This window comes from Caretta caretta, chromosome 7 (genome assembly GCF_965140235.1).
Source record: "Caretta caretta isolate rCarCar2 chromosome 7, rCarCar1.hap1, whole genome shotgun sequence".
Lineage (NCBI taxonomy): Eukaryota > Metazoa > Chordata > Testudines > Cheloniidae > Caretta > Caretta caretta.
Genome location: NC_134212.1, coordinates 55970562 through 55986545, shown reverse-complemented (window position 1 = coordinate 55986545; position 15984 = coordinate 55970562). Strand labels below are relative to the sequence as shown.

General features: G+C 48.7%; 1 protein-coding gene across 6 annotated transcripts in view; it reads right to left on the bottom strand.

Moving 5' to 3' along the window:
- The window catches only part of PAX2 (paired box 2), a 132842-nt gene that overhangs the window by 68167 nt on the left and 48691 nt on the right, over positions 1-15984 (bottom strand). For all 6 annotated transcript variants that reach the window (XM_075130705.1, XM_075130704.1, XM_075130706.1 and 3 more), the window contains exons 4-5: positions 10228-10313; positions 8131-8250 (exon numbers count right to left, since the gene is read on the bottom strand). In XM_075130705.1, the coding sequence (XP_074986806.1) occupies positions 8131-8250; positions 10228-10313 (206 nt within the window). The remainder of the gene's footprint in view (positions 1-8130; positions 8251-10227; positions 10314-15984) is intronic.

Sequence of the window (15984 nt, the reverse complement as noted above, 5' to 3'; positions counted from 1 at the left end):
ATTGTTAAATTTCTCTTTTTGCTAGGGTTGCAACCCCTTGCAGCCCCCTCGCCCCTTCAAGCACTGTGTATACCTTGCAGCTCACGGCAACAAAGAATGCCTGCTCTCTTTAGGGTAATACCTTAACGTGCGCAAGGCTCTGACAGCAACTTGTCAACCTGAACGCACATCCACTGATGTTAACACACAAATACACAACACTCACACAAACTATGCACACAAATGCCCAACTCTTGCACAAGTACACCTATAGCTAATATACATACAAATACATACACGTACACAGCACCTATCCACATACATAAAAATATACACACAAGCACACCCCATTCACAAAATATATATTCATATACAACACTAACATAAATCCAGCTACACACAACAATGCACAATAGTCACACAAATCTACAAAACTTCACACTGTTCACACAAATACACTCAAAATATGCACACAGATGCAGTGTTCACAGAAATACACAGCATTCACAGAGATGTACAACATGCCATTTCTCACAATGCACAAATTAATATGCACACTGCTCGCACAACATGCTCAAAAATCCAAATACACACGTTCCACTCTGCCAAGGACAGATGTACAGACAAGTGGAAACCAGTCACACTAACACACACAAACATAACAAACAAATACACATATGTTCTTGGAGCCACAAATACAAATGCAGAGAGGTACACACACACACACAAACACACTCCAGGACAGATCCGCTTGTCCTCAGTATTACTGATCCATGGCAAACTAAACAGCAACTCCAGCTTTGCATGTGTTCTGCCTAACCAGCCTTCTTTTAACTCTGTCTTACCTACAATTCTGCTCAGCAGAGGCACATCCATCACACACCTCCCCACCATCCCTAGCGCACACGCACACACACTCAGGCTGGCTTCAGAGCTGTCTCTTTTGCTTACAGACAGATCTCATGCAATCACAACCCATATTTCTGGCACAGTCACGCTGGCACCTGCTAATTCTGCCCTTTTTCATCAGTGCTGTGCTGCTTATGCCTTGTTCTGCCATCACCTCTTCCTCCTCTCTTCTTCCACGCACGCTCTGCCCTCTCTGGCCATCCTTCCGCAGTTCGCTCAGAGAGGTGCGGGGCAACTGGCAGGTGTCGCTCATTTCTACATTCTAATCTCTTGCTGTTGGGAGTCTCACCAGCGTCAGGACTATGGGGGCTTCACAGACAATAAACTGCCTCTTGGAGCTACAACTTCATCTGGTGCATGAGGGAGCTGTTAACTACACCTGCCTGCATTGACACAGCCATGCTGTAGGTTCAGCACAGACACTGCTGCTTACAGGGATACAACACGGCCATGGGCAGGCACAACCACGCTGCCTGAAACAACACAATTGTAGGGCAAGGGGGATAAAATCACAGCACGAAACAACACAACCACACCTCACACACAACCAGATTTGCCAAAAGTGACACATCCAACACCCACCTACGACAATAAGAACACATGGCTATCGCAGGGGGCAACACAACTACACCCATCTGCAGTGCCACAAACACAATCATTCACCTGCAACAGGGCAATCGTACAGAATAATGTGAACACCCCTCTGGGGTGACACTGAAGCACAGCATGAAACAACACAACAACACCACAGACAATGTTGCCAGGCTTTACCTGCAGTGACCCCGCACACTCAGGTGTCTTTTACACAACCACACGGAATGACACAAACTCATCCAACTGCACTCACACCAACACACATCAGATGCAGCGATACACTCCCATGGCGTAATACAAGCACCTTGTTTGCAGCACTGCATTTAAAAGCACAAAGGCATATCCCTGTAATGACACAAACACTCCTCTTCTTGCTGCTACAACCAGCAAAAAGCAACCACACTACCGATAATGGGATAATCCCACTACAGACAACATAAATACGCTACCTGTAATGCCATAATCATGGAAGATGGAGCAACACAACTACACTCCCCAAAATAAACATGGTACAACATGATAACACTGCCTGAAATGACGACATCCCAGCACTGCAATAACACAACCAGATGGTACAACCCTACCACCTGCAATCAATGACAACATCTGTTGCAATGACACAACATCCTCAATGGAAATGACCCAACAATACTGCCCGCAATGATGTACTGATGATGCCTACAATGGAACAACCTCACTGCCTGCAGTGACACAAACACACCATTAGGAATGATTCAATCATGCCTCCTTGAACAACACAATTGCTTCAGCTGCAATACTGCAAAATTGCAAGCAATGATGCAGCTATACCGTCCCACCAGCAGTAATGGTAGAGCCCCCCAACATGAGCACCACGGCCATGCTGCCAGCAATGACACAAGCAAATCACCTGCAGTGACAATCATACCACTGCTAGTGAGATAACCATGTGGCCTCGAACAATACAATTGTACCACAACGTCAATGACACAACCAGCTGCAGCAAGTCTGCTCAAGCACATCACAAGCACAGGCTTCTGCACTCACATCACACCTGTCCTTGTGCAAAAGTCTCCATCCTGATCTTCACGGCATGGGCCTGGGGTATGTAAGAGTCCAGAGCTCCTGGATGGAGATGGTGGTCGACAATTCCACTCCTTTGACCCCGAGGAATTCAACAATAAGGGTAAAGCCCATCTGTGCAGCGATTGCCAGTTCTGGACTGTGGACTGAACTCCCCTAGGAGCTAAGGGCCAGCCCAAACCTCCCTGCTTTCCACTCTAAGAGCGAGGCGCATATCTTCAAGAGGCCTTTGCTCACATAAACACGGAGCCATGTTAATGGGAAAAAAAACAGTCACCAAACTAACCAACCCAACTGAACAAAACAAATCCTTTTCCAAAACCAAACCACTCCGCCACACCGACGATTCTCCCCCTGGGGAGAGGAAGAACCACATGTGATGGATGTTAGTCACATCCTGAAATGACAGGACGCACCTTGAACACCACAATCATACCACATGCAATGACAGGACGCACCTTGAATATCACAATCACACCCCCCCTGCCGCAATGACAGGACACACCTTGAACAACATAATCACACCACCTGCAATGACAGGGCGCACCTTGAACAACACAATCACACCACCTGCAATGACACAACCCACCTTGAACAACAAAATTGCACCCCCTGCAATGACGTAGCCGTTCCACTTTGAACCACACAATTGCACCCCCTGCAATGACAGAACCGCCCCACCTGGAACAGCACAATTGCACCCCCTGTGATGACACAGCCCTGTGCCCCACACTTAGATGTATATCATTCCAATCATCCAAACGTCAGACTACAAAAGAGAAGGAAAACACTGAACTGCATTCAGCCTCTCTCCTCCTGGGGATATCACACTGGAAGCACTCTGGGTATTATTGCCACTTATACTAACAACCACCCGTCCACCTCCTCTCCCACAAAACCACTGCTGATAGTAGTGCTGATAACGCTAACAGCCCTGTGGGTTTTATTACTGCTGATAATAATAATACTAGACACATTACGGCTGCTCCTGCCAATAACATGCCGCCGATATGATCCCTGCTAATGCTGACAGTACTTGTGGATAATATCGCTGCCATTGTCAGCACCGCAGATCTGATTGCCAGTAACACCAGCAAATACTGCTATGATTGTCGCGGGCCACTACGAATAAATGCTGCCGTTGTTACAGCGGAGGAATTATCAACACCGGAACGGGAATCCAAAATGAGAATTTGGATCTATAAAAGAAATCTGCCCACGCCCTGCTCTTGAGAGAAAGAGCTGCCTTTAATCATGATGGTTTTCTAACGATCACAGTGGTCTCGCCTATCGTATGGAGCAAAAGTCCTCCTGGGAGCCTGAAGAGGCCAAGGGGTACAAGAGGGCACTGGGAATGGTGCTTTGATTATTCATTCATCCATCTCCCCCATATGAACCTACCCATCCATCCCCGTACGTGTCCACCTAGCTATCTAGTTTGTATATAATCCCCCTCACCATCGCAGCTGAGTGGAACTCATTTCTTTATTAGAATTGGTGGGTCTGAACAGGGTCTCCCCATTCTCTCACGTGCCCCTTCTGACCCTGTTGAAAGGAGGGAGAGAGGAGGAGGGGAATAGCCAATCACTCTCACCACCGTGTCACTGGGGGCCTTCGTGTCTTCCCTCCCACGGCCATAGTGCTGCCATACCCGGCTGGACCTGCTGCGCGCAGCAGGGAGAGGGGCTCAGCCTAAGGCAGGGACCACAGGAGTAAGGGCCAGGGATCCTACTGTGGCTGTGATATGGGGACAAGGCTGTCTGTGGCCTTGAGCAGGTCGATTCCCCTCTCTGTGCCCGGTTCCTTGGGGACGGCTGGGTGGTAACAATGGATACATCTGCCCTACGGCATGGCCATGGCTGGCCTGGGTCAGCTGACTGCCTGGCCTCTGGGACCCTGCAAGAGGGGTGGGTTTCAGAGCCCAGGATCTAACCCAAGACCGAACGTCTACACTGCAATTTTATAACCCCGCAGCCTGAGGCCAAGTCAGCTGGCCTGGGCTCTGAGTCTCAGGTTTTTTATTGCAGTGTAGACACACACACCCCGCACCCCCAAAAAGTCTTAGGATTCACCTGTGAATGTCTACAAGGGGCTGGAATGACAAGAAGTGCTAAGTACTCATAGGGGGACAGACCCTGCAATCCCTACGCAGCCTTTAGGGACTGTCCCCTTCCTGACTCTGATTAGTGGGCACACAGCATCCCTTCCCACAGCCCGAAGCGATCCCCTCCACCTACCCCCCCATCAGCCCCCTGAAAGTCCTCCCCTACAGGGACACCTGGCTGTCAGTGTCCCTCACATAGCCCAATGCATGCAGCCGTCTGGCTACCTCTGTCTGACTCGGGAGTTTGGCTACATCATCCTGACACATAATTATCTCCCCTCTTCTTAATCATCTGCACCGCTGTCTAATGCAGGCACCAGCTGCCGCAAGGATGAGCGGGAGGGGAGCAGGGGACAAGGGCGGAGGCTCCTCTCTGCTCTCTTTCCCCTCCAAGCCGCCCCGCATGCTGCTAACGACATTTTCAGAACCAGGGGCAGCCTGGCTTGTCCCCTCTGCTCTGACTGGGACTTCCCGAGAGAGCACTCCCACTTACCCCATAGATGGGAGGAGGAATTGGCAGGACTGTTCCCTGCCCCCTAGCATGGCTGGGACTGCAGATCTGCCTTCAAAAGCAAACTCTTGCTCTTTAAATGCAAGAAGCAAGCCCCAGCCGGGAACAGATGCAAGTAGATCACGGGTATGGACATCATTCAGCACCCACGGAACACACCGGGAAGATGATTCCTTACAGTACAAAATACCAGCGGCTTGCCAACAATCACCCCCTCCAGTCTCCCATGCCTCCCACCCCGCTCCACCTTGCAGCTAAGACAAACTGGAGCCTGCCAGACTAGGAGAGCGCTGCTGGAGAACAAGAGAAAGGTGCTGGATGCAGACACACCACCTTGGGAGAGCTCCTGCCAGGAAAAGAGATCTGAAGCAGAGGGACCTCCAGTTAGTACTGTTGGTCGGTGGGGCATGATGCCGGGGTATCCTTGGGAGGGCAGGATGGAGACATATAAGGGCAGATTCCTCGAAGGCACGGAACACACGCTACAAGATGCAGCAGCCACTGGCTGGTCTGAAAGCTGAGGGTGCTCAGCACCACACAGGGAACGTCCGACGACTCACCCGGCTTCTGGCTGGAAGCAGGGACTGCAGAGAATCTCCTTTCCTTAATAAATCAAATCTGGGAGGAATCAGAACAACCAGTAAAAGCTGCCCTGTATGTCTGGGTTTCAGATCCTTTTTTTTTTTTTTTTTTTGGTACTTTCATTGTACTGCACCAAACAGCTCAGATTCTTGTACTGAAATCTAGGGAGTGGATCAGTCTGTCATGGGTAACGTTTGGGATGTTTGGGAAGAGCAAAGTACTGATGCCAGATGATCTGCTTGGCATTATACCGAGTACTAAGGGATCCTGCCAAGAGCCAGATCACCGCAAAACTCCACTGCAGGTGAAACTTATCAAATCTGGGTTTTCCTGACAATGCCAAACACAGCCGTGGTGTACCTAGAGGTTTGCAAATCTATAGGGGAACCTGGTCCCTCAATTTCAAGTGAATCCAGCTCAATTTATGCTTTAGGTGTAACCATGAAAACTACCGGAGGGTTTGCATTCCAGTAGCGACGGGTCAAACCAAAACCCTGGATCCTAGCACTCCCAAACTTTGAGACAGTAGTTCTTAACCTCTCCCTTAATGTCCACCCCTTTCCATAGTGGGACTGTCCCAGGACCTCACTGCCATCAGTCTGGGGACTGGATCTGCACCTGGGTCCTGATCCAACTCCCAGTGGAGTCAGCGGGAGTTTTCCCATTTGCTTTAATGGCGTCTGAATCTCTGTGTTCCAAATGACGCGGTCCCTGGTTTTCACCAGTAACCTGACAGGATGAGGCTGCCGGAGCGAAGTTTTGCTAGGGGTTACCGGGTTCATTTGAACCTGAAACTCAAAGTGAAACTCAGGAGTGCGTGAACCCTATGAGAACCGAAGCCATGGAAGTAGCTGGCACAACCCCCCATACAGCTCTTCTTCTTCAGCTGAGATACAGCCTCCACCTCCCCCCAGCCCACCAGATAACACGGGCTCCCTCCCATTAACTTACTCCCATTTGGCCTGGGGGTTGTAGGCAAGTCAGTCTCCTACTGCTAGGAGGCACCATCCACACAACAGACAAGAGTGGGAAGTGACAGATTGAGGCAGTGGTTCTCAATCAGGGATACACATATCCCTGGGGTCTGCAGAGATCTTCCAAGGGGTACATCAACTCATCTAGATATTCGCCTAGTTTTACAACAGTCTACATAGAAAGCACTAGCAAAGTCAGTACAAACTGAAATTTCATTCAGACAACTTGTTTATACTGCTCTATCTACTATGCCAGCATTTCTCCACCTGGTGTGTCAACAGGGAGTCATGGGATGGGTTTAGAGGAGTCTCAAGTGCAGGGCTGGCATTAGGAGTGGCAAGCAGGGGCCCTACAAAGCTAAGATACATACCAAAGCCTGAGCCCTCTGCTCAGGGCTGAAATCAGACTCCTGACGGGGTACAGTAGTCTGGAAAGGTTGATAACCACTCAATTAAGGCACAATTGAACGGGTCAAACAACTCAGGCCTCACACTTTGAACAGTCCCTCCCCAATTTTGAGTGCATCCAAATACAAGAGCAGATTTAAGGCAACAAGTATGCAAGCCTTCCCCCCTCCTTCCCCCCCGAATGCTGAGACTCCACTCCCACTCCTTACACTGCCCACCTGGAAACACACCAGCGGGTGGGCTTGGCTTTCCAGCTTTTTGCTCATTCCAAGATCTATTTAGCCATTAATCCACCCCGGTGTGGGAAGGGAAGAAGAGAAGGAGCAATCTTAATCCCTAATTTCTGTGGGTTTGAGGGTGGGGGTCATATACTTGGTAGGTCTCCTGTACTGTGGCCTAATAGTAGGGCCAAATACTTGGTAGGTCTCCTGTACTGTGGCCAACCCCAGGGCCAAATACTTAGTAGGTCTCCTGTACTGTGCAAGTAAGTCTGTTTGACGCAATGAAGGAGGCCAGCTGAAACTGGGGCCCTTAATGTCACTGTAAATACGTGGCTGATGGCACGTTGTAGAGAAAGGGCTGCTTGCACGGAGAATCTGAGAGTCACATTTCCTCCCACCCCACTGCAGGTGCTGAGCCGAGATGGCGTCAGGTTAGGAAGCAAGTGAGTCAGAATGACCTGGTTTCCCTGCAGTTCAAAGCGCGGGCACCTGCTGGCACCTGGGGAGTTGGGTTCCAGCCCTTTCCAGCGGAGAATGGGCTTGGGATCAGCTCCAGGAATGGAAGCGGCTGCTCAGCCCGCCGAGCAGATGTCTGGAGAATGTAGCCTGTCACGAAAGGCCTCGGAAGAAGAACATTCCAAGCCAGCAGGGCGGTGCGGGGAATCGGCCGCTGCTGCTAAAACTGATCTAGCCCTGGAGCAGCTGCAAGGCCTGGTTTGAAATCGGAGCCTGTGCATGGGGACAAAGAATATAAAAGGGGAGGATGAGCCTCTCCCCTCCCCCTACCTTCATCACGTTTCCTCTTCTCGCCATTCGACCGAGGAATGCCCAGGATCCCGTTAATGGAGTAAGAACCCACTGGATCATTGGAGGCACTGGAGACGGGAGGGGATGCTGTATTGGGAACTGGACAAAAGGAAAAGGGAAAAGGGCCATGAGGAGAGCAGCACAGCACTCAGGGAGCACCCAGACGAAAGCTACCCCTCCCCGCGCTCTCCTAGGAAAGCCCCTGGCACCAAACAGACCCCAGTTCGTGTCAGCAAAGGAGCCATAGACTGATATTCCATAGACTGACACGGCCTCTTGCTGCCTCTCAGTCTTGCCACATATCTCACCATACAGTAGCTCCACAGACCCCAGTGCATACCATCAAGCAGCTACAACCTGCCAGTAGATCCCAGTCTAGAGCAACAAAAGCTCCCCAAATGCCTTCCAGTGGAGTCCGATGCAAGGTCTGCATGTGCCACACAAGCTAATGGCCACCCAGTCTGTCCAGGTTCAGCCAAGTGCCTCCCAGGAAAGCCCAGTGTACAGCGTTCTCTCCCAGTATGCCCCGTTCAAGAGCTACCTGTCGCATCACATCCCAGACATCCTCCCAGTGCAGCCTCCCCTCCAGGATACAGCCGAGCACTGGTGCACAGCATTTCAGTGCATCTCAGTACAAGCCAACACCTTCTACAATCTCCCAGTGCAGATCAAGAGCTCACAGTACGTATCCCAGTACAGATTAACACCATTGTGGTGCATCCCAGTACGGACGATCTTCCAGTATAGGCTAGAAGTCTCCCACTGCAACCCAATCATGGCCATCATCTCTCAACAGTTTCCAGTATAGCCCAGTATCCACTCAGAAAACTCATTCAGAAGAAAGAGGGCAGATGTGCAGGGTAGTACACTGCGTTCCAGGAGGCATGCCACCACTTTCTGTATGCGGCCTAGCAATTAGCAGCCCAGCCCAGATATACATCGGTGCTCCCTTGTGCAACCTCCCCTGCACACCTCTGCCCCCACCCCCACAAACATTGTACTGGTGTGATCAACACCCCTCTGTGCAATAGGAGTCTTTCGGAGCCTTTCAGTACAGTACAGACTCTGCCAGCCCTATCTAGTATAGACCAGTACAGCCCAATATGGCATCACACTTCCAGTGACAGTACCCACAACACCATTCCATACAGGCCAAGGCATTCTATCACATTGCAGGACACAGCACTTTTCTTCCAGTACAGAACAGAACCCACCAGCCCCGTCCAGTATAGACCCCAGCACTTCCCAAGAGATCCCCGTACGGTGCTTGATTTCCAGGAACAAACACCCACCAACCCCTCTCTAGACAGGCCATCACATTTCACAACTTCCCCAGCATACAGCACTGTTCTTCCAGCACAGATTAGCAACCCCACCCTGTACCCGCAGGAGCAGAACATACAGACAAGACCACAGAGCCAACAGTAAAAAATGCCTTTGACGCCCTTAGCACAGACTCGGTAACACTATAGACTAGCAAACTCTCTGCAGACATTATTACAGGCTCAGAATCCTGCACACATCATAGTCAAACCATCTCCCATTAACGTCTCAGTGAAATACCGGCACTGCTGGACTCAGTGGCCAGCTCTCGGGAATGTCTTTTCCTGCTACATGCGTATCCTTGTCTCTGAGAAATGGGCTCATTCCAGGGATGGGAGAGATGGATAAACAGAGAGGTGAAAGAAGAGGAAGAGTGTGAAGGAGGCAGGAAAACGGAAGGACAGGGAGAAATGTGCTTGGACACTTTATATACAGGGAGGGAAAGGAGAGAGAGGACAGACAAAGGGAGGTAGAAGGATAAAGAGTGACTCAATACTGTATGAGATTCCAACCCCGTCTACCTGCTGAGTCACATTCTGAGTTGGACATAACCCACTCACCCCACTGGAGTGAGGCCGGTGGAGAATTCGTCCCTCTGCCTTTAGCTGTGCTGGCTGTTTGGTGCCTCTCTCACGCTAGTCTGCCCTAGTATCTATCTTTCTTCGCTTCTCCCCCCCCCGCATCCTTATTCCCTTATGTCTAGATCCACCTGCCCCATCCCTGACTGTGTCGGCCCCTCCGCGGCCTTCTTACCGATCGTGTGTCCAGGTGCAGTCACTCCAGTCCCAGTCCCATCTGGTGTCGGGTGGAAAGGCTGCTGAACTTTGGTTCTGATAATTCTGTAAAAGAGTGAAACTGGGTCAGAACTCAGTTCCTTCCACAGCTCCTCCAGCCCCTCAGAGCCCATCAAATGCTGGCACGGCCCTCACCAACCCCAGCTGCCAAACAGGAGGCCCAATCTACTGTCAATGCGCAGCCCGGAGCAGGAAATAACCCTGTGCAATGGCTTCTTCTGACTCAGCATGGCCACAACATGGTCATGGGGGTTTCGCCAGCCATGTCAATGAGAGTCCCTCTGAGTCCTTCTCGGATGGGAGTTTTCACTGCAGAGCTAACACAGCTCAGAACGAGCACCAGGAGTAGCAGCCTGTCTTGTGTGTCAGCAACTAGGTTATCATTGATGTACTGACTGTTCAGGACCATTATTCCCAGTGATGCTGTGAGAGGCTGGACGAACCCAGCTCAGTTGCCAGACTCCGGCAGCCTTAGCAACTCGCAGGATCACTGTTTAATGTGTGAGTGGTGCAGATCTGATCTGTAGTGTGACTGAGAGGGAAATACGTGTGAAGGGCCCAAGGACATAGATTCATAGAGTTAAAGGGCAGAAGGAACCATTAATTCATCTAGTCTGACCTCCTGTATGTCACAGATCATAGAATTTCACCCACTTTCCCCTGTGTTGAACCCAATAATGTGTAATTATGACCCATCTGGGTGTCAACATCATACTACATGATCAAGAAGCTCTGACCCAAGAGAGCAAGAGACTAGAAATACAAAGCACTTTGTTTTTTTTTAATAAAGTAAAGCACTTATTAACCAATTAAGTATTACCAGGGGCGTTTCCCTGGATAAGTGAGTGACTGGGGGCACAGTGCAGCCGAAGGAACTGGCAGTGGGATATAGATCATAAGCAAAGACAAAGCTCCCACAAGTATGTGGCTTCGGCATTTATCGGGCAGTGAATGAACATAACTCAGAAGCATAGAGAAGTTGTGTTGGGGAATGTGACAGAGCAGAGGAGACATCCCAGAATGAAGATGGAAAGTTAAAGCTCAGTTTATGTTCCGGTCCTTGTTACATGAAGTTTTTCGCCACTAGATCACTGGTTCAAATCCAGCTGAGGTCAGTGATGAAAGAAAATCGTTACCTCCTGATGGCTGCTGGTGAAAAGGGCTGGAGAGGTTCCTAGCCTGTGCTATTAGCCCTCTTGCTGGCAAGCTCAGCAAAGCCACCAAGAATTGGAGAGGCCATGAAGGCTGAATCCCCCTCAGACCCTAAATGGGGGTCTTTCCAGGTCAGGGCTGACCCATGGGGTGGGGGGTGGGGGGCTTCACGAGGGCTGCCCATGCTGTTCAGGGATTGGTTTCCAGGACTGTCAATCCTGTATTAAATTCACTTTAAATCGTGCCCTAAAGTCCCTCCTAAAAGTGAGAGCAAACAACTGAAGGTGCCTGGCATCCTCCCCTGCTCCACCTAAGGTGGGAGGTGCATACGTGGCAGAGCTCTTCTACAGAACAAGCTGGCCAGACTTCAAAGAGAAAAGGCATGTTCCATGGCCCAGTGTGGGCTAGGGGGAGGCCGGGCCAGGGCCAGGATAGTGTAGGTAAGGCCGAGATTATGGGGGCTGTTCCCAGGCCAGAGAATGGTATTGTGGGACTGAGCACCTGAGAAGCATCAGGATGTTTAGGCGTTGCAGGTGATGGAGCCTGAAGTGTACTGGAAGGGGCAGGTGTTGCAGAGGATGTATGTGGAGGCAGGTAATGTAAAGGTTTGTATCTGAAGAGGCCCAGCTGGTATAGCTCCACTTATGTCAATGGATCTGTGCTGATTTACACCAATTGAGGATCTGGTCAGGAGGTATTTGAGGACCTTGTACATATGGGGCCAGATCCTGAAGCTATGCTGATTTACACCAGCTGAGGAGCTCACCTCATGAAGGGGCAGGTATTGTAATTTCTTTCTTTCTCCCCTCTCCCCCATTCCCTCGAAGCACCCTGAAGTGCCACTGTGCTTGTGTGAGTTTATTGATTCCGTCCAGCCCAGAGAGAGCAGAAAGTGGGGCTGGGGTACAGGCACAGGGCTGGAAATAGAAAGCTATAAATTATTTGTGACAGGAAAGCAATAGTGCCAGAGAGCTGAGCACAAGTCCCGTGTCACTATTAGATTCCTTTTAGCCTGATGACACTGTAAAAGAGGTTAAGTGTCTGATGGAATCGTACACCTAGGGGGCAGGGGCAGGCTGGGAGCAGAACAAGCCACACAGAGCGGGTATATCAATTCTCCAGGCCAATAATATTCCTCTCATTGATCGCAACACAAAGTTCAAAAAATCTCATTACAGCCAGGCAGACCTGGAACTTTTTAAAAATCAATAGAGTGATATAATGTATGTATGCTTAGTATAAATGTGTATCTGTTCATCTATCCATCCATTCAAATTCTGCCCCGGGTGGGGGGGGGGGGACGCGGGTGGGGTCTGAGTTAACTTACACATTATACTGTGTTACATTGTATTGTACTATATTGAAATGAGTGAGTTAGAAGAATTCCCCTGCAGCCTTAGATGACATACCGTAAAAAGTCCTATTAGCAGGGAGATGACATCAGACATCCCCATTCATATTTTGAGATGACCTCATACTATACAAAGTTATTCTGTACAGGTGAAAACAATTTCTTTTGAGTCTTACCCTAAATACAGTTAGAAGAGCATTGGAGTGACATCAGAGGCCCTCATTCATACTAAGGTGACCTGAAATGCTTCCATTCACAGGGATGCCAGCAGGACTTTTTTGAAGTGAGAAATATAAACAAATTAAATTTAAAACGGAAATATCCTGGCCTGCTGTTACAAGACATAGCCCCTCTGATTTGAGGGCAGCCTCTCTCATAAGCTCTGTTCACCAACTCTTGGTATTACATGGTTGGTTTTCTATTCAGTTTGATTCCCAAGATTTTCACCTTGCTCCAGAGAGTCTTGATGAAAGCTGGGCAGAGGGAAAGAGCGGATGAGGCATTTAACATACCAGTGAAGTAACTCTGATCTCACAGGGTGGGAAGCTGTCCTACAGGGAAACTTATCTCCCTCCCTCACCACCATATTACCTGGGTACCTCACAACATTAGCATATTTAACCTCACAGCACCCCTGGAAGGCAGAGAAGCTATAGCCCCATTCTCAGAGGGGAAACTGAGCCACAAACAGACAAAGTGATTTACCCAAAATCACACTGAAAGCCAATGGCAGAGCTGAGAATTGAACTCAGGCCTCCAGAGAACTACACCCTTCCCTCCCTACCACACCATCCTTCATAGCTTGGTTGGACATGTAGTATTCATGTCACTCTCTGGGAGGTTTTAGTGAATTCAGCACGGTGAAAGATTTTGGACTGACAGTCCAGGGGCCAAAAGGCCTCCTTATCCACAAAACAGGAACAATAGCCATGCAAGATTCCCCCGCGATGTCCCACCAACCCATGCAGGGGTGAGAAGGGAAGCTCAGTCTCCATATCCACCCACACCTTGGACTTTCCACTGGGAATGCCATTACAAGGTTGCCAGGTAGGCCCAGTTGGGATGGTGGTTGCTGAGATGTGTCCATTCGGAACTGGATCTAGACTCACCAGCAGCTGATCATTTTTGGTCACTACCAACCAGGACCAGAGTTCAGTCAGTGACCTGGAGGTGACCGGCTCTGTAGAAAACATTCCTATCTCAAGAATGAAGCTGGTTTTGTGTCACAGGCTCACGAGGAAGTGGGTAGAAGCACTGAGGTTGTGTTTTTGCAACCCACCAATAAATCTGATCCAAGTAGTTCTTAGAGAGACAAGGTGGTATTGGTAAGAGAGACAAACTTTCAAGCTGACACAGTGCTGAAGGACCTGGAGAAGAGCTCTGTGTCCGCTCCAAAGCTTGTCTCTCTCACTAACAGAAGTTGGTCCACTAAAAGATATGACCTCATCCACCTTGTCTGTCTAATATCCTGGGACCAACATGGCTATAACAACGCTACATATGTAGTAATTATTGGCATACCAGGGATAAACCCAGTAGAGGTGTCAGAATGGAAGACATTTCCTATGGCTAAAAACAGCCTGGAACCCTGAAAGAACCCTCATATTGCAGTACGACGCTGTTGGAAAAGAAAGAATGGAGCTTTTGGATGGGATTGACTAGAACTCTGAATTGGAATATAGGATGTGGCCATTCCATTACCTTGCAGTCTATCTGTGGATGGAGCTAAATAGTCGCCCTAACAACTAGTTCTGGGTGAAGAACTCATTTTTTTCCAGTTTTCTGCCAATTCTGGAAAATCAGGAGGAAAATATCATCTCGGGTTGAACGATTTTTTCCATAATTTTCAGTGCATTTGAAAAGTGTAAAAAAAAATATGGCTCAAACAAAATGTTTTGTTTTGATTTGGAGCATTTTTTAACATTTTTGATTGTTCCTTTAATAAAATTGAAATACATTTGAAAGCAAAAAGTTGTCTTGAACCAAAACATTGACACCTTCCACTTAGAAAATGACATAAAGAAATGTATCCTTTTTTCACTTTTTTGTGGGGGGGACGGGACACAAATTCACAAAATGGTTTGGTGTTGTCAAATCAGCATTTTTGTATGAAGAAATTTTGCCCAGCCCTACTAACTACTACTTCTGTCACTTTAAGAGGTAAAGTAAGCCCGCTGTGAACAAGAACACCTGAAGCATGGTCCCCAGGGAAACAGCCGATGAAAGCTGAACAGAGTTGACCCAGTCCTGGCCATAGCAGCAACCCACACAGCATAACAATGCAACCCTCACACACCAGGGTTTTTCTGAACTTTGAAACTTCTTCCACATGTGATCCCTAGGTGTCCCTGAAACCTGAGCCTTCTGGCTTACTGCTATGGGAGAGCAGAAGTCCAGTTCACCTCTTGCTGCTGCTGCTGACACATTGACATTCCCTAGCCAAGAAGCTGGAAACAGCCACGCTTTTGACCTTCTTGCACAACTACTCCCTGAGTCCTTCCAAAATGGGGAGAAGCCACAATTCTCAATGACTCAAATCAGTGGTTGTCACCCAGCCAATGCAGTTAACTTCCTTGCAGTACATGTGAATCCTTTCAAAGTTCTTTTATTGAGACAGTATCTCATTGGGCTAGAGCCATCCCTGGTTTCACCCCCTCATAGTCAATGATTGATGTAGCAACGTCATTTGTGTTTAACTGAGGGCAAACTGGCTACCAGTACATGGGCAAATTGGTAGTTATTGTAAATTCCCATTTTCATTTTCCAATGGGAGACTTTTGCACAAGCAGTGAGTGTGCAAATTGCACAGGTGCAACTCTGACACTGGTCTTTGAAAACACGGCTCCTTCAAGTTTAGTAGAATATGCACAAGATTTAATATATAAGCTTCTGAAGCTTTAAATTTTGGGACATTTAAAAACATTTGATGGCAATAAAGAAACTGAAATTCATTTTGCCAACTGAGTTTAATATGCAATATTATGTTAAGTGATGGTATATTACATCATTATAGGACATGACATCACACTGTGAAATAGTGTCTCTTTCAGGAACCTGTGAGTTATTGTAGTTGATTCCTGGTATCACCCTCTATAGTTTATATTGCAAAACAGTTTCCACTGAAACCAACCTCGTTTTCAAATGCTCATAACTTCCTGAAACATTCATCGTTTGGACTGAAATTTTCCATGCGTGGCCTCTGCCCAGAGGTGA